Genomic DNA, 19,900 nt, shown 5'->3' on the forward strand with positions numbered 1-19,900 from the left:
CGTGCCCATAAAATCATCAACAGCCACCATACATGAAAGGCAGAGATCACAGCTTGCATTTTAGTGAAGCCAGGATGGGCTTGGGGGAGATACAACAGGAGCTGCTTATTGTTCAAAGAGCAATTTTAGAAAGAAATCAATGGACACCGGGGAACAGCACAAGTCATTTCTTCACATAAAACTTTCACTTGCAACTGACTCCAGCCCTTGTTCTCACTAATTGCCACCTCTGCTGGGGTCTGAACCGGCAAAAGACATACCACAAGGTGTAAAAGACAGGAACAGCTTCCAAGATCCTTTTTGACAGAGCTTAAGGCCGTTTCACATGACATGGCTAACCCCTGCATGCTTCACTTACACTCCACTCATGCTTTGCTGTCTTCTTCTTGTTTCAGTTCGCAAAGGAGAGTTGAGTTGACACCACTTCGTGTAAAATAAAATCCTAATAATCAGAAATTATAACATCCTAATGATCAGTCTCACAAAAATGTGCTGCTTCATGTTGTGGAGAAAGCTCTGTGCAAAGCTACCATGGACACGGTAGCTGATGAGACACTTGGGACTTGGGCTGCTGCTGGCCCTCAGCACAGAAACACGGAGGAACTTGCTCTTTTCTTTCGGAGGAGCCCATCTAGCACAAACAAGATGCCAAGGACTGCGATACTGTTTGAACAGGCAATGGCAGATACCTGCCACCTGCATTAAGTATCTCCCCTGGGAAAGCAAAGCATGGAAACATAAACCCCATAAAAATTAAGCATTGCACACAGAAAGTAAAAAGGAATTTGGAGAGATGTGTTTGCTCACTCCTCTCCTGCTCAGGCCTACCACCCTAGCTGCTTGAGGAGCTTGCCACCTACAGATGAATCACCCCAGACCCAGAAGAGACTCTCCCCAGCAGTGGCTTCAGAATGAAGGAAGAAGAGAGCTGAAAGAAAACCTGAACTAACGCTGGCTTACCCCTCAGCTGGGCATCGCTTGGGCACTGCCACGGGCAATTCAGTGAGTATTTTCCAATTACATATACACACAGGAGGGGACAGGACAGAACCGGGCTCATTTCCTTCCTCAGACTGCTCCTCCCCACCACTAATGCTGAAACCCTCTTCAAAAGGGGTCACTGCAGAAGTTATTTGTTGCTTCTTAAAGAAGCTGGGTTCTTATCAGGTACAATAAATTCAGAGCTGCCACAAGCTAGACTTGCTAGAAGTGCCAAGGTGAAAGTGCAATAGCGTATTTATCCTCATGATCGAGTTAAGCTTGTCCATTTTCAACATAAGCCTACTCCAGAAAACAATTTGTTCTTTAATCAGAGCAACAAAGACAGGCTCCCAGACTTGAGCTATTTGAAATACACTCAGATTGGTCCAGGTAATTGTTGGTGAAAAATGAAAAGCTTTGAAGTTCTTGAATCCAGTAACAAAAGCTGAGCTAGGCGAGGGAAGAGCCATGGCTCACACGCCGGCTGCTGCATGCCGAGCTGCCATCTCCCTCACGGGAATTTGCAACACTTCTATTAAATGTTTTCAAAGGTACTTTCGTCTTCTCCCCTTTCTGTAACTCTCACATAAAAAGCTCCCCAGAGCAAAACAGGGACAGGATTAATTTTTTTTTTTTTTTAAAACAGTTCAGGAAAGTAATTTAGAGCCTTGCCCTCAGTATTCCTAAAACCAGTATTAAAAAACTTATTTGATGCAGAACATAATTTACAATCGTCATGAATATAACAAGATTAACCTTATCTGCAACAGAAACATACCCGTCTTGAAGGTATCAGACGTTATACCAAGCATTGAAAAACCTTTTCTTTCTGCAGTTCTAGAGAAAGAAACCTCAGATTCCTCCTCCCAAACAACCAGCTGACTCAGACATCAGAACAAGTCAAATATTAAGATTTGACTTGCCTGTAGGATCTCAGTTTGTTGAGGTAATCTGCAATACGTCTACTAAAAATGGAGTAAAATGAATGAAATTACTGCAAATGGAGTAGCAGACTATTTAGAACTAAATGTAGAGTATAATTTAGCTTTACTATAATTAGTTGATAAGCTGCATCTTCATCTCAAAAACCTTCTTAATAGGAAAATCAAATTTAAGCGCAAACTAATGGCAAGAGTCCTTTTTGTCAGTTGGATGCATTTCCCTTTGCAAAAATGAAATTAAAGCCAGCCTGTTACTTTTATACAAAGCATTGGAGACATCACAGCATACTGGTATCCAATAAGGTTTGCATTAATATGAATAATATTAGCTATTATGCATTAATATAAATATGCATTGATAAGAAAACAAAAAATCTAGGCCAATAGTACTTTAGCCAAAGAAAAGTTACTCTTGTCACCATTTCAGAACCTGGGAAGAGTCTGGAGATACTGAACAGGCAAGTTCAAAGCCTATACATAAATTAAGGAAAGGATGAAAAAAGGCTTTCACTTGAAAGACAAACCAAAAAGAAGTTTAAGGCATTCCCACCTATTTATTTATTTGTGTTCCAGAAACTGAGGAAAGCCAGATTTTGACAACACTATGTCAAAATGAAGAGGGTATCATACAGTATTACTAATGCAGCGTAAACTTTGCACTCAGATTTTTTCCTTTAGTTTTAAGTCTCCTGAATACTTAAACCTTTACTCCACTCAGATAATTTTATCTTCACTTCAAACATGGTTTGCATTTCCGGCTGGCTACCGATTTGGTTTTTCTTTTGCCCCCCATCAGCAGCTCAGTGCATTTGAATGGATCACATCAGTTGATATTCACACTACATGAAGCACTTGCAGAAAAAAGTCCTACATATATTGCATATATTTATGTCATTAAATCATGCTGTGGTATTAGATACAAAGATAAGAATGAGTTACAGAAACCTTCGAAGAACTATTCAGACAGGAATGGCTCTAGATTTTGTAGATGAAAAGGAGCTGTCGGATCTATGAAATGTAGCTAGTAATAAACCCACATTCAGTGTATCTCCAGCTGATCAGCTACATGTACACAACTGGGGTCACGATGTGTTACGAAGGCATTCTTTTCTGCTATTAAAAAAAAAAAAAATCCTTCTCAGCAGTTAATAGAAGCCTGCCCACTTGCCAGAAAAATTCCTGTCAGATACTGTTTCTCAGGACACAACCCAATATGGAAGTACAACGGGGGAGCGGGGTGTTGTCGCTGATAAAAAGGAATACAGGCAAAGGTCATATGCAGATTTATGAAAAATAAATTTATTACATAACACCTTGTTTTAACAATGTTTGATTTTTTTTTTATTCAGAATACTTGCGTCATTCATGTAAAATAGTTTGATACAGTACATTGTATGTAAGTTTTTCCTCATAAATTCTAAGGCTCTCCTAACACCTTGATCCTCTGCTGTAGGAATGGCACCCCTAAACAACGTGCGAATATTTAAAAAAAAATAATTAACTGAACAAAATTTAAAATCCACTACACCAAGCTGGTTCTCAAAAATCATGACGAAATATCTGAATGGATGCCGCACCTTTTTAGGAAATATCATTCATGCTTTTTTAATCCCAAAGCATGCTCACAAATCATTAACACCAACAGGAAAAAAAAAAAACCACTGTCTATGACAATCATTTTAGTTTGTTTGCTGAACCAAACATGTTTATATCAATGACAACATACTTATTTTACTATCAAATAGCAGCTTTAATACCAGTCAAGTCATAGATTTAAAAACAAAAACTTATGTTGGAAATTAATCTTTGGGACATTTGTAATTGCTGGAAAAAAATGCAAACATTTTCATGTTCTTAAGAAAATCTCATCGTAGCAATCGTGTCGGTCATAAAACATTGATCTAGGTGGAAAATGAACCAACCCACAAAAGTCACTAAAAATAAATGTCTATCAAAATTGTCTCAGAGTCACGGTTAGTTTGCTTTTTTGCCATGGTAACATATACTGTATGCTTCAAGTACCAGTTCAAAGATGTTGTGTACTATTGGTCAGATAAAGTTGTTACATCAAGAGAATTCACCACATACGACAACAAAAATGCTTGCCCCTAGCACATTTCACAGCTTCAACTGCTACAGACTGTCACTGAAAAAAATGCATCGGTCAGTCTGAACCATGTCAAGTAAACTATGGAAGTAGCGTATCCACAACACAAACTGTGCTAGCACTTTCTTTTCAAGTCTAACCCCAAAACCAGGTACAATTTGGGAGCCACTACTCCGCTCTGTGGAAGGAGGTGGATCGTGGCGATCGGACAGGTTGGAGGTGTGGTTGTACAGTACATTCTCGTGGCCCAAGCCGGGTTCCAGGCAGGCAGCTGTGCGGCCGGTCCTGCAGCATTAGCAACAGTGCATTGACGTTATTGGGGTGCAGCTCAGTACCGATGTGTCTGATGCGAGTACTGTGGCGGCTGCTGGGAGGTAGTTGAATATCCCATGCTGCTCTGTGGCTGTGATGTGCTTGGTCCGGGGTTGGGGTAGGCAGCATGGGGGTTGGAACGCTGCAGAGGGGTAAAAGCAGAGGAAATGCAGTCCTTCGTAACAGGTACACTGCAAGACAGTTTCACCTACCGGTTTATTTCTTCACGAGGTACTGACCACACAAAGCCTCAAACCAGCTGCACTGCCAAGCTTCTTTTCACTTATTCTGATTACAGCAGGTACAGGGATGAACATCAGGAATACCAGATTAGAAAGTGACAGTTACCACCCTTCAGTATTCATCCCAATTACCTCCTGTGAATCTACACCCACCATAGTCAAACCTCCAGTCAACCCTCCAGACGGCTACGGTACACTTGCATGTTACACAAGGCTACCACTGCTCACGGCAGTGGTCTTCTCCACTTGCTCCCTTCCCTTTACCTGGAAGGTATGTTGGGGTGGGGGTCTGAATGGTGCACCCTACTGCTGATGAGCCACTGCATTATTCCGGAGATTTCCCTAAACAAAGGATATGCTTGCCACCCTTTTGTGTGACCTAGGAGTAAAGGCTGAGAGAGCTGTGATTGTTTAGGCTAAGGCGTCATCTAGTAGCAGCGTAACTCTCCTTCAAGTAGTTGTAAAAGACAACAGCCAGAGTCTTCTCAGTGGAACCAGATGTTTCAAGGGGAAATGGCCATAGGCTATGGCTTGGGAGGTTCAGGTTGGACATTAGGGAAAAAAATTCACTGAGAGGCTAGTACAGCACTAGAAGAACTTGCCCAGAGAGGCAGTGAAGACACTATCTATGGAGGTTTTTAAGACTCAGCTAAACAAAGCCATGGCTGACCTGATTTAGCATTAGCAAGTCCTGCTTCAAGTGGGAGATTAAGCTAGATGGTCTCCAGAGACCCCTTTCAACCAGCACTTCTACAATTACTTATTGAGTGGAGCATTCATCATTGCAAGAAGCTCTGAGCAAACCAGCAACTGCCTACTTCAATTTTAGCCTAAAAGTTAGTTATTTACACATCATGTGTTACAAAGGAAAAAATGGACTGCATGTGGGATTTTCAATCTAAGCATATGACCACTTAGTAGCATTTAACATTTCACTAAATTAAAACAGTAATGTAATGAAATTGTGTTATGTGTATGTTAAGGTTTGCACACACACACAAATGTTGCAGTGTTTAGAAACTGCTGTTTAACTTCTAACTCTTGATATCACAAGGATTGTTAGCAAAAGCTGCTTCTAGTAAAGGTCTGCAAACTTTCTTAAGGTGAATATTCCAGGAGTAGGATATTGCTACCAAGACCTGAATACACAAAACTATGGTGAACCAACATCCTGAAAAAGTAAAATATGAAAATAGCTTTACAGACTTTATAAAATAATAAATAACAACTCCATTTTTTTTTTTCCTGACATTCAGCATTTAGAACAGAAGCTATAATCAGGATGCTGAGATGATGGCAGAAATGAAAAGGCAAAATCTACTTGTTAACATACGCTCACAGGACTGAGCTAATTCTCTGGGGGTGTATAGTGTAAAGGGGAAGAAATGGCTGGACCAGCACTTAAGGCCAGCAAGAACAAACCACTACTGCTGAACTGCACCATTAACACAGTGATTGCACTTCTGTGACATTTGCCTTCACTCTTGAGAGATGGACTAAGTCACTCGTCAACAAAAGTGCCACAGCTCTGGGTCACCCTTCTCCATGTAAGAAATATAGGATGTACCCCACAGAGCAAAAATCCCTGAATATTCTTTTTGCCCAAGCGTGGCTCCTGTAGGTAGGAAACTATCACAAGTTTAACCATTTAAAAACTGACCATGCACGTCAGTTGTAAACACCTTCTGCATCCTGACTTCCAAAATACATCTTATTTTAAGACGGAGGCAATTAAAAATCATCAGATTCTTTCATGACACCCAGCACAACAAATGGCTTTTGTTTAAGAACAAATGTAAATATCCAATCCTTTCTAAATACCATTAAGCACCCAGGGGGTTATCACAAGGAAAAGCTCACAGTAGTGGCATTGCTCCAGCCTTTTAGTCACATTGCCTTTGGAAGTGTCACATTGCAGATTTAAATGAGAAAGCAAGGAAGTCTGTGTGCCATGTGTCTACTATTTTTATGCATGGCAGAAAAAGATACAAGGTCAACTTGCTCTGCAGAGAGTGATTTGACTTCTGAGTGGCTGGACAAACTGTCTTAGTGTGTCTTGCCCAGGAGATGGCAATCCTTCTTCACAAGCTTTATATGGGGAATTTGACCAAATTAAATGAAGAACAAAGGAACAGGTGTTTGATTAAAACAGAGGGCTGTATTGTAATATTTGTTTGCCACCTCCTCAAGTTGCAGGATCAGAAGCAAAAAATGTGAGGAATTTTTTTCAGGGAGATCTGAAACCACCAATAGGCTACTCTTAACTGCTTTTGTTCCAGTGCCAGCAAGTTCAGGTCTCCTCCCTCTCATTACCGTGTTTTCCAGATACCTTAATCAGAACAAATCTACCCACTGCCTTCTTGCAAGACTGGAGGGGAGATGTCTTTTTTTTTTTTTTAAAACCAGGTGTTTTGCCTCCTAGAGAGACAGCAAAAAGATTAGTCAGCAGCGGTCAAGTTACCAAAAAGAGCTCCTGAGATAGCAAAGCAGCAGTTACCACTATCTCAAGGCAAAAGTATTCTGAAATTACATTTGTTGACAAAGGCTGCCCCCAGCTACAATCCTGGGATGGATATCTGAGAGTACGAAGTTTTGATGAGCGTGAGCTGAAAACAAACCAACGTTAACTCCTGCCGAAGCAATTCGAGTCTTCTGACTTCTCAACTAGCAAACCTCAGCTCTTGCTCACAGAAGTGGAAGCCAAAATTTGTTCAAGCTGCCAAGCTGCAGCAGCAACATGAGGTGAAGGGCATGTAAATAGGGCACGTAAATGGGGCTCCCTGACACAGTACATGCAACCTCTGCATCAATCTCCTTAGATATGTGACTCAACATGAGGGGAAGATTAAGAGAGCTAGAGTTGCATTTGCCTTCTTAAAAATAAACACACAGAAGTCATAGAGCCAGCTAAAAGGCTCCAACAGCAATCAACTTTGCAGCTTGCCAAATTGAATGGGATGAATCTCCTGTAAAGAAGTGCTCTATGATGCATAACCCAACTAAAGGAATGTTTATACTTAGAGGCACCCCACACTGCGGCACAGTAGTTAAGGCTGACTACTATTTGCAACAGCTCTAAAAATCTTTATTGTTCAAAGAGAACAACTTGAAAACTGATATGCTATTGATGATGTGGGATAAGCTGAGCAAAGGCACTTGGGCACTATATGAAGCATCTCACAGTAAAGCTCCTGAAAATGACCTTGTTTTACATTTTTCAGTGCTTTCAAGTTTTGGCCAAGGCTGGACATACAGATTTATATAAGGATGAGGATAATGCTCCCAGGCAGGCTTTGAGGACATCTGGTACTCTCAAGAACAAACTCTGAAATAGAAGATTTCAAAACCCATTGGTGTTTATGGAGAAACAGTATCAAACTGTACAAAGCAAGGTGACAGCAGCAGTTTTACTGACACCGTTCTTTAACTGTCCCTAAGTTTTGCTACAGAATACAAGCATTGCCAAGCGGGTTACAGATGTTAGGGTTCCAGATTTAGATATCAATCTTTAAATTAACTGAAAACACTGCCAGTAATTTCTGACTTCCCCATCTTTCCATTCCATCCAAGACTCTCTTCCAATTGGCCTTCTGTACTATGCATTCCATGTGAACCAGTACGTAAGAGTTCCTGCAGGCTAACATTTCCACCAGCATGCTTCCTTTTGAAATCTTCTATTCACTAGGCTTCCAAAATCTGCAACCTAACTGTGCATGTCATTTGAAAAGTCTTCCTTGCTCCCTCTTTTGGAATTTCTTAGCTGGTATTAACTAAAGGTTCTGTCCTTAACTCTCTTTTCCTCAGTCTCCAAGAGTAACCTCATCCAAACCCTCAAATTCAGGTATCATTCCCTGGGATGACTCTCAGATATTCTTCAGCTCCAGACCCTTCTGATTTCCTAACGTTTGACCACAAGCTCAAATGCAGAAAGACTAGAACACAGTTTTCAAGTTATCCTCAAGCTTTTTCCTACACTACTCCTCTTCTTCCTCACTCATTGATCGCCACCACTTCAGGTGTCTCTTCAGATCTGTAATACTAGGCTTACTCAACCTGTAATCTCCCTTGGTCTTCAAACACAGATTATGACAGCATCATGTCAAGTCCTTCTGTTTGTCATCCGAAATATTGCTTTCCCATCCATTTGCCCAACTAAAACTCTTGTTCAGATTCTTATTTCACAGCTTGTTAATTGCAATAACCTCTGCCTCCTACCATTGCAGGCTTGTGCAAATAAGGAATGGTATTTTTAGGTCATACAGACTGCAGCACAACAGGCTTTTGGTTCACAATCAGCATTCCCTCACATGAAGGTAAAAAATTAATAACTGTAATAATATTTGATCCTAATTTCTTTAGAACTGCTAACTTAAAAAGCACCAGCATATCAATTTACAGGCAAACCGTCAACTAATGCATCTGAAAAAACATCTGAAAGATGCAAAAAAAAAAAAACCCCCACAGTTAATACAATGACATTCACAGAATTACTTTTTTAGCTTAAAGAAACACTGTTGCAAACATGAGAACCAAATACACAATATGTGAATAAACAAATACCTGATAGTCTGAGGTCATAATAAGTCCACCTGAGGTAGTGGTAGGAGGAACAACTCTCACTTTTTTCAGTGGGGGTCCCTGTGTGTGACTGTTGTCTTGGTTCCCTGGATGACCAGTTCCATTAGTATGGTTATTGCCCTGCTGCTGCTGCTGGTTCTTCTCAATTATTTAAACACAAAGAAAAATTTCAACTCAAAAGCAGTACATGAAATAACATGAAAACAGGAAATAGTGTGAAAGCCAGTGAAGCATGATCATACTGTTCTTCCAGTACTTACTTTGTCTCCTTTATCATCTGGTTCTTCTTCTGTTAAAAATTCTCGTTTTGGGTAAGGGATTTGACAACCTGCAAAAACACTGCCCCCCAAAAAAGTCTATTTATCACTGTATTAGAACAGAAGGGTTAGACCTGTAAGATTCATACTTCACCCATGCTAGTTTCAAGTTGCCTGAGCCACAGCAACCCTTAACTATCGGAGAAGTTTTCCCGGTCTTACTTTCAATGTCTAAACTTTGTAAACTTATTCACATTTATTTTTAATCTTCAGTTGCCTCTTATACACTCATTTAAACTCCTAATAGTTTTCACGGTTTCTGGTAACTGGTGACCAAACGTGGCTGGAAAGGTACACCACTTGTTAGATATCTGCAAGGGCACAAAGAGCTATCTTAATCCAGCTATCGTGTAATTCACAATCTCAGGACTAACTAAAAATAACCCTGGAAACTCCACTGACTATTACTAAAACCACCTGGAACAATGTTTAAAAATAACTAGAAATTTCATCTGTCAATTCATATCTCATGCTCCACATGAATTTGCTACTGCTAGTGTGAGCTAATATTTACCTGCCCTTCATCTGTAGAATGTATTTATAATAAAGTCTCTGTACACCTGTTAGCATTATTCATTGTGTATTCACATTAAAATGCCAACCTAAAGTTCAGAAAAAAGCCAAACACTGTCCTAAAAGCAGTTTCTGCAAAAGCAAATCATTCACATGACAACATTAAATCACAGAGGCAGGTCAGGAGCTGTTATAAATAATTCAGTAGGTTTTAGTGAAATAATTTTTAATTAATTGCGTATAAATATACACACCATATTCTATAAATTCTTCCCTAGATAATGGTAGAGAATCATACACAGGATGTACTAATAGCTTTCCTAAAAAGGTGCACAATCATGCTCTCTGGCTAGTCTTTTGGGAGGGGAGCTTAATTTTTAATGAAATTATTCATTATCCCTAAATTTTCTTCCTTTTGTACATCTCCCTGCGCAAAAAAAAAAAAAAGAGGAGTGTCTACAGAAAATGGATTTAAGTTGTTAAGGATGACAGCACAGAGACACAGAGCTCCCCCACCCACTGAATTTACAACAAAGGCTAAGACAGAAAAATGTAAACTAATTAGAGAGCGTCATCTGGCATTCTGGAGCAGAGAAGTGGACCTGCGGGCACTTACCAGTTGTCTACAAAGATCTGTAGCATGCATAATCAACCTGTCAGTGAGTAACAAGATTAGTGCTACGACTAATAGGATCAAAGTTCCATAAGGCAAGAGATTAATAAGAATGCTACTTAATTTTAAAAACCACAAATGGCATTTTAGTGGTTATAGCTTTCTTTGGTTGTTAGACAGTAATATTTAGCTCAATATTCACAAACATTATTTATAGCAGAGAGAAAGCACACATTTCTAAAGCATCTCTGGATGTACTGATAGGTTAATAAACTGACCACTTACTCGGATGTGGGAAGAGGATCTTCTAAGAAATAGGGATCCTGCATAGCCTGTTCTGAGGTAATTCTTTTTATTGGATCCATAGTGAGCAATTTCTGAAGCTGCAAAAAAAAAGCTCTGCATTACCAAAACCATTTACAGAAACTTCACTGTATTATTCCTGAAAGACAAGCTGATACAAATGAGTCCCAACTCAAAACCCTAACCATAAATGGCATAACCACATTCTTCTCTCTTGTTAAAATAGTAACTTCATTTCCCATCGAAGAACAGCTATTTTTACTTGCAAAGCCCAGGACACTCAATTAGTTCTAGTTACCACAAGGTACCAGCAGCTTTAATCATAGAACCATAGAATAGTTTGGGTTGGAAGGGACCTTTAAAGGTTATCTAGTCCAACCCCCCTGCCATGGGCAGGGACATCTACAACTAGATCAGGTTGCTCAGAGCCCCCTCCAACCTGACCTTGAATGTTTCCAGGGATGGGGCATCTACGACCTCTCTGGGCAACCTGTGCCAGTGTCTCACCACCCTCATCGTAAAAAATTTCTTCCCTCTGTCTAGTCTAAATCTACCCTCTTTTAGTTTAAAACCATTCCCCTTGTCCTGTTGCAACAGGCCCTGCTAAAAAGTTTGCTGCCATCTTTCTTATAAGCCCCCTTTAAGTATTGAAAGGCTGCAATAAGGTCTCCCCAAAGCCTTCTCTTCTCCAGGCTGAACAACCCCAACTCTCTCAGCCTTTCTTCACAGGAGAGGTATTCCAGCCCCCTGATCATTTTTGTGGGTCTCCTCTGGACCTGCTCCAACAGGTCCATGTCTTTCCTGTGCTGAGGGCTCCAGAGCTGGATGCAGGACTCCAGGTGGGGTCTCACCAGAACAGAGTAGAGGGGCAGGATCACCTCCCTCGACCTGCTGGCCACACTTCTTTTGATGCGGCCCAGGATACGGTTGGCTTTCTGGGCTGCATGCTGGCTCGTGTCTAGCTTTTCATCCACCAGTACCTCCAAGTCCTTCTCTCTTTAATGGTCTGTTCACTTCCCACAAGATGATGTAACATGCACATATTAAGCCTGGTTTCTTCAACTACACTGCACTTAACAAGAAGCGACATCATATCCATCTAAATTCAAATAATTCTTAGCAATTAATAAACAAAAGTGATTCCATGTCCATTATTGCTCATTATTTAGTATTGTCATATTAGTACATCTCCATTGTCATCCATAGTATTTTAAAAATGTTGTATGAAGTCACTCCTTAGAAAAATCTTTATGCTGTAAAAGAAAGTAGTAATCAACATGTTCAAAAAACCCACCTGGCCACATCACTTTTTATCATCCACTCCAGTATGTGCATGTTTATTCTGACAAATATGGACTCTCAGACAGATCTGTGTGCTACATGATGCTCAAAAGAGCCATTGTGCAAAATCTTGAATTTTAGTTGTTTTTTTGCAAAATACTCTAGAGAAGTCTAATAAGTTGCCCCCTCCATGAGCACATCAAGTCTGAGCTCTGGTGCTGCTGCACTATCATTGTAAAACCTCAGCCTTTATCTTTGTAACAACTGATGAATCGGGTATCAACTACATGAAAAAAAATCTTTCCAAAATGCCTGCGTTAGTTAAAGACAATGAAGATGACCTCAAAGTATAAATATGCAGAAGACAAGGCAAACTATAATGTTTTACAAAATAGTTGAACTCAGTTCAACTAAAAATCCAGCAAAACCTTACCCTTTGAAAAAACACCTCTTATTCTCCTTGGGAAGCGTTAACAGAGGGCTAAGAAGCATGCTAGGTATTTGCTGCCTGATGCCCAACTTAAAAAAAAATGGCACACAAGATGTTTCAGTAACAGGTAGCAGAAAAAAAATCCTAAGGTAACATACAAATGAAAATTTAAGAAAATAAAATTGACCTAACCAAAGCAAAGTGAAAAATTTGTATAAAAAGAGTTAAAAAATTGCTCCTTAAATGGACATGCTATGAGAAATGCTTAGGATACATAGCCAGGAACTCCTCCTGAGTAACTTCAAATACCAATAACAGACATGAAGTCTAAATTCAGCACAACGTTAAATATTGAAAGGTAATTCTAAAAACTGTTTTTACTGTTTGTACTGTTTTTACTCTTCCACTCTTTTTGGCAGCTATGTAAACATTTCAGAAGCTGGCTGGACTTTATACATTTGTCACTGCAGCATCTCAGCAGTGATTTTCAATTAAAAACACATTAGAAACGCCGTCTCCACAGGTCTCAAGATTTTCCTCTGTTTTAGGAATAGCAGACCAGAGTGGATTTAATTTAACTCTAGCACTGAATAGCAGTGATGCATTCTAAAAGTAAGTGTTTCTTATTCAAAAGGTCTGGTATATGTGCATGTACTTCTCCCCATCCAGCCAGCAGTTTTGTGGAATACAGCTGTGCTGGACAAGCAACATATACAGGCAGAATGAGATAACCTTCATATACTACACAGAAAAAGGAAAATAGTGAGTCTTCATGTTTCACCATAGAATACAGTGTCCAAGGCAAAACTATACCATGATTTATTGTCAAAGACAATGATCTTTAAAAGAAGTGCTACACTTTGAACCTATAGCTTTTTTTTTAATCATGGATATGATAAAAAAAGATATGCAGAAACTACATATGCAAGTAATATTCATTTTACATTTGCTATTCATACTTTTCATGGGATTAAATTCACCTTTTTATAAAGATCCAGTGTCACGATCTATGTCTGAACTGATCATCTCCTTTCACTAGCTATTAAGTGAGCATACACAACAACAATGCAGACCACGCTGCAGATAGCTACAGTTAGGAAAGTACATTTTCACTCCCCAGCCTTCAGTTTTAATGGCATGGTTAAGAACATAATAAATACGTATTACCACCATCAATCCAGTTTTGTTTTTCACATCAGCAAGGACTCACAATAAGTTATTTCAGCTCTCTGAGTCTGCACGCAGTCTTTGTAGAATATCAGTTTGAACAGAACAATTCTTGTTCTCTCAAACAGCTCAGAAAGCAACCCCAGGAGCCAGAAAAGGAGAAGGCAAAAAATGAGAAAGAATTGCCAACATGCTGAAAAACATCACAATCAAAAAACATTGCAAAATTCTGGCATCATTTCTGGCAATTAAGTTATAAAGCTGTCCATCACATGCTGACAAGATGTGAGCAAACCTGGTCATAATCAGCAACAGAAAATAGAAACCACAAGAAAAGTTTAATGATTGCACAACCATTATCACACAGGGGATCAAAACTCTTATCTTGCTCCCCTTGTTCAGGTGCCAGCACAGAAGTGAATCTTCCACTTATTACTACAAATATCTTCTATTTTAAAAACTGATCAATTAAAAGATCACCTGGCTGAACGACATAATAAAAATGCAGTAAACTTTATATATCAGAAATGAATGGGACAATCACTACAGTTCATATGGACCAAAGTAACCAAATGGAAGATGAAACATGACTCAATTAACCAGAAGCAGCAGCTGCATACCCATTTTCTAGGGCATAAACAAGTAAGTAGGGAATAAAAAAAAAAATCAGGAAAGTGAAAGTGGAAAAAAAATATAAGCTGCAGAAGCAGGAAGGAGCCAAAGTTGTCTCATGTTAACACATCAGTTCTGCAGGTGAAAAGGGACCATGTGCATGAATGTCAGTAAAGACGGAAAAAAATCTGGTTAATTCAAGTTGGGAAGTCAAAATATTTCATTTTTGGCAATGACAACAATATCTGGATTTACTAGTCCTGGAATCATTAGTACTGGCATATTTTACAATGGTAGATGTAAACAGTTTTTTAATCTGTTCTGATGCAGAGAGTAAAAGGGCTGTGAGACAGCTTGTGGAAGAGTTAGATTTTGGGAGTTATCTCTGGAAGAACTGGTACCAAGAGATTTGCTGAACTTGTTCAGGCTCTGCTGGAGGGGCCTAAGGCATTCACCCGCAGTTCAGCCTACCCTCAAGCACAAGAGTGGAAACCCAAGGCACCTTCCGATTTTGACAGCACCTGAACAGTGTTTTAAGATGTTACTTTGGAAAGACCAGGGTTTTTAAATGGGATCTGATTTTCAGTGAATTGTTCTGACAGACAGCAGTTAGCAAAAAAACAGAGAAGATTCTATTAGAGCTTGACAGTACTTCCCTCACAATTCATATCTATGGGAAGTACAAAAGAACATGGCTACGTCTACTCTACTAAATACCCTGCTTTTTAGCTTGTGTGACACTGACTGGCACCATCCAAATTGCACAAAGTTGGCTCTCTCGCTACCAGTTTTGTCGAGGGAAGGTGGGTAGAGGTCGAAAGTGGAACGAGTGGGTGAGGTAGCAGCGAAGCAGCGTGTTCAGTCAGGGGCCCACGCTCAAACTCCCCTTCTGGTCCTCTTGTTCAGTACTCACAGATATGACCAAGGATGGAAGGGTGATAGTGGCCTGGTAAAGGACACCATTCCTCGATTTTGCAATTTAATGTAAATGCTGCTTTTTGGTATAAATACAAACATGCTGAACAAAAATGCTGAATACATTCAAACAGTTATCACCCTGTTGTGATGCCGCAGGGAGAAGAGAAAACGCTGTAGTAAGTGTTTTAAGCCATTCTCATGTGATTATTTTGTGTCTAGTTTTATTGTTCTATTGAAAACAATTTCTAAACTTGCAAGACTGGGAGAGCAGATGAGAAATTTCAGGTCGGTTTGGCCAGAGCACTCACAGCTCATAGATCATTCAGAGAAAGTCTTTTTATGGACTGCCAAGATGTATAGCAAAGCCTGAACTACTCACTTTTACCTGAGCTTGGCGTTAAACCAGCAGACTGGAAAGTGGTGAGAAAGAAATAGTTGAGGAATCGAGGGAGGGGAAAAGCGTTACCTGAAGATGAAGTCACTGGCCATGTTATACAGATTGTTGCAGGGAAAAGGTTTTTACTTCACCTAGGTATGATATGAAAATCTAATGCGACTGATTTTAATAGGCAGAACTGACTGAGTTTTCTCAATTACCACTAGTGATAATCAGCCACTTTCAGCTTTTGGTATAGCAACATAAGCTTAATTTTGAGAGCTTTAGACTCCAAATATGTTACAAGTCAAATTTGTAGATGACAAGCAGCATGTTTGTTCTCAAAGAAGATGGGGTTAGAAAGGTAAGTACAGATGCACACAGTTGCACAATTTTATGGAACACCGGCCTATAGTGGCTGATGAGAAAGATCGGCAAATTCACTCGATTTGCTTTACTTAAGAGTCCAAGGACTAGTTTTTATATCCAAACCCCATTCTATGCAAAACATCATATTCAATACATACTTCAGGTTCATTGTTTTTTGCTTGTTGAACTATGTAATGTAATTTTCAGAAATATTACTTAGGCTTTGATAGGAATATGAGATATTATCTACTTGCTATGTCAAATATATCTTTTTTAGAGTATTCTCATACTAAAACATAAGAACATCTTGCTAAATACTAAAAATGCATTTATGAAGCTCTGTTATAAACAGCCACATGGTAAAAACTGGATTAATTATGGGCAAAATGTGATGGACTGTTTTGCCTGTGCGTAACAGGCACTTCAGTTCTTCACATATCAACATAAACTTTTTATGCATTACTGTTCAGCAGCTTCCAGTTCTGCTTGGATACAAAAATCCACCAGAGAGGACTAGTTTCCTTGCTTATGTAAACATCTCTAGCATTTCACCAACTTTTAACTTCAGAGGGCAGAGCCACTTCACAGTAAGTGATGCATAATGATAAAACTGCCAGGTAACTTCCTGCAATGAGTACTTGATTCAGCTGGTTATACTTTTGGTTTTAATCTGAACCTTGAATATACATTCTATTTTAGACCAGTGCAGTATAACTCATCTGCTTGGAAACCCTTATTCAAAAATGCTCATGCAGTACGCCACAAGAAGAATATTGCCTCAGAGCTGCTCTGACTGAAGGATAAATTTCAAAATTTATATGGAGGAAAGTACTGAACAGAAAAAAGATGGTTGCTTAAAAAGCCTTGGGTCTGATCATCAGAGAAGGTACAGCTTCCAATGACTTGAACAAAAGCCGCAGGGTCCTCAGACACCCAGGCCTCTTAACCATCTTCCCTTTTCTCCACTTTATTCCTCTCATCTCCAAGATCAAAAAGCTTCCTGTTTTCTTCTCTCACTCCTGCCCCCCCCAATAATACATTTACCTTATTAGGTAAATATTATTCTAGCCTGAAAACATTTAATCTGAGTTGGAAACATCAGATTCATTCAGAGAGACCAGACATACTTAAATTCTTTTATATAGAGAGTTTATTTTAGAAACTGGAATGTTCTTTAAAACACAGAAGAAAAGGCCCAATACAGTAACATCTGAAACAGTGTAACACAGGCACTTCTAGGGCTGAGCAAGTGTATAATTTTAACTAGAGCCTCAATAAAAGAGAGTTAGATGTTCTAGAGATAAACCAATTGTTGTAAGAGTACTAGGAAGTTTTGATAAGAAAGCTACAGAGGATTGGTGCACTGGGAAGGCATACTAAAATTTTCCAAACTAAATATTCAAGTCTCAAGTTAATTTTTTTTTTTCTGTTTTAAACAGAAGTGCCTAAGATGTAAACTTAATAATGAATATGTAAAAAAATTATGCATTTAGGATTATTTTTTAAAAAATAGGTTGTTAAAAGTATGCAAAGCAGCAAAATGGGTAAGAGTTGCAGCAACATTGCAAATATAACTACAAGCTTAGCATGACTTAAAGACTGAAAACTTCTCATATACTTGATACAGAAACTAATCCAATTAATGACTCACAGAATCTTTTTATGAATGTGAGAAGGTAAAGGGGTTTTGCAATTTTCAGATTGCAGAGTATAAGTTATTCCTGACTTTATTTATAAAATAAGGTATAATATTTATAAAATAAAGTTAGTCACAGAATACTTGACACCAGCTCAACTCTCAGCTTGAACACCTGTAGCTTATATGAGGGTTTGCATGCAAGAACTTACCAAGTGGAATGCCTTACTATCTGGTTTAACTTTATGTTTTTCCATATATTTGATAAGGCTGCAGTTGGTATACCTAGAGAAGGAAAAAAAATGTGATACTTCTAATATGCAAATCTGATACGGCAAAGCTCTCTTAGGAGCCATGAAACATTGATAAGAATATTTTAGTCTCCATTGCTAATCCACTAAGCAGGAAAAAACCACAACTACCAACACCAGTGATTGCTTAAAAAAACATTCAGACACTACAGAAATCCATCTGTTTCCCTCACATGCTAGTAAAAACACATCACATCCACATAAAAAGCATACTCTTAACCCACATGCAGACACCGAACTATCACTTGGATTTAAAGGCAATTTAAAATTGCCTTTTAGCAATTTTACTACTATACAGTTTCATTCTGTATACTTCTAATGCCAGTAAACATGGAGATAAATACTAAGCCCATCTTAACACTCTCCTGCAAGTTCCTACAAGAACATCCATGAATTCACTTTTTTGAAGAGAAGCTCAGAAATAAGGTTTCTAAATGGTTACAATAGCATGGCAGATGCAAGAAACATATGTAACAGTACAGCCCCAAATCCCTCAGCGTAGAAACAAGGCAACAAGGTAGGGTCTTAAGTGTGAGTATTAGACTCTGGCAATACGACAGCAAAACTGAAAGGTATTCTTCTCTTTAGCCTTCATAAGCTACCCTAGACACCAAACCCAACAATTACACCCACTGTTTGCTGGAAACATTATAAGGTTACCAGATCCCTTTTATGCAGCTATCACAGAAAAATCATTTCCAGTACCACAGATTTGGAAGCAGCTGTGACAAACTGTGCTTAGCAATCTTCAGAGCTGTGCAGGGTCTTACTGTCATCACCAGTTTCACACCTGCCACCTTACCATTTACAGTCTGTCTCTGGCTACTTTTCTGATTCACACCGCCTCAAAAGGCCAAGTTCACCATTATGAAACAACTTTATTTTTCTTTTTTCACAATCTAAGTCATAACCATTTCATAGTCCTTGTTTGGCATCTACACACAAAAAAACCTGAGCTACAAGAAAATTAGGGTAGGAAGGAGAAGTAAAATATGCTTTCTTAAGAAAGCTCAACTCAAAGCAGACTTACGTGTTTCTCCGGAAATCTTTCATTAAAGTTGAATGTTCAGGCATCTTTTTTATGTCTTCCCAATCTTTATCTGCAAAATCAGTATTTATTAATCTTTTTTTTTTCTTCCCCCCTCCCTCCCCCCCCTCAAGTAAAACAAAGGCTTTCCAAGTATCTCCATAGCCCTTATTTTTTTTTTAGTCTGCTTCTCTAACCTTGCAGTTACTTATTTCTTTGTACTCCTTGGCTCATATTCCTACATCACCTCTTCACAATAAATCTTCACAATACCAACACCTAAGAGGTTCCAGCTGTGTGCTAATTAACTCAAGAACTTTAAAAAAAACAGCTGCCAGCTACAGTGAAGATCACCATATGCCCAAAACACAACCCAGAAGAACAAACGTGTTGGCCCTTGTGCTTGCACCCTTCAGGACTGTCATTTAATTTATTCAAGCACAGTCGTGATCTTGGGACAGGAGCACACAAGATTCCTGCAAACACCGTCTCCTTCTAAGGGATCTTCCATTCTGACAGCACTGTCTTTAGTTACAGAAAAATGCCCAGGGGTACTGGGTATAAATTTCTGCTGTCTCAACGTAAAAGAAATACTTCTAGCCAACAAAAGGTTAAGAAAAAGTAACACTTGCACACTCAAATTAAAGAATATTTCATCTCAACTTCTCTGTGTAGACAAAGCCTGAAATGGATTTAAAAATGAAACAAAAAAAAAAATCACTACCAGCACCTAGCCTCAAATGTGTTACGCTCTGTAACCTCTGAAAAGGCTCTGTGGGCAAATAGTTTGATTCAAGTCAAATCTTTACTAAGTCTTATCACAATTGCAGAACACTGGGAGCTTAACCAACAACAACCCCATGCAA

The 19,900-nt window shown here is 39.1% G+C and overlaps 1 protein-coding gene across 1 annotated transcript; it reads right to left on the reverse strand.

Moving 5' to 3' along the window:
• Nucleotides 1–3,199: 3,199 nt before the first annotated feature.
• LOC104076735 (cyclin-dependent kinase 8) lies at nucleotides 3,200–19,107 on the reverse strand (the record flags this gene model as incomplete). Its single annotated transcript, XM_009577704.1, has 6 exons — nucleotides 3,200–4,483; nucleotides 9,144–9,302; nucleotides 9,422–9,500; nucleotides 10,890–10,987; nucleotides 17,909–17,981; nucleotides 19,038–19,107. Coding segments are annotated over 6 exons (605 nt in total), but the record flags the coding sequence as incomplete, so codon positions are not given.
• Nucleotides 19,108–19,900: the final 793 nt, after the last annotated feature.

This window comes from Fulmarus glacialis, unplaced genomic scaffold (assembly GCF_000690835.1).
Source record: "Fulmarus glacialis isolate BGI_N327 unplaced genomic scaffold, ASM69083v1 scaffold42595, whole genome shotgun sequence".
In the NCBI taxonomy this organism is placed as follows: Eukaryota; Metazoa; Chordata; class Aves; order Procellariiformes; family Procellariidae; genus Fulmarus; species Fulmarus glacialis.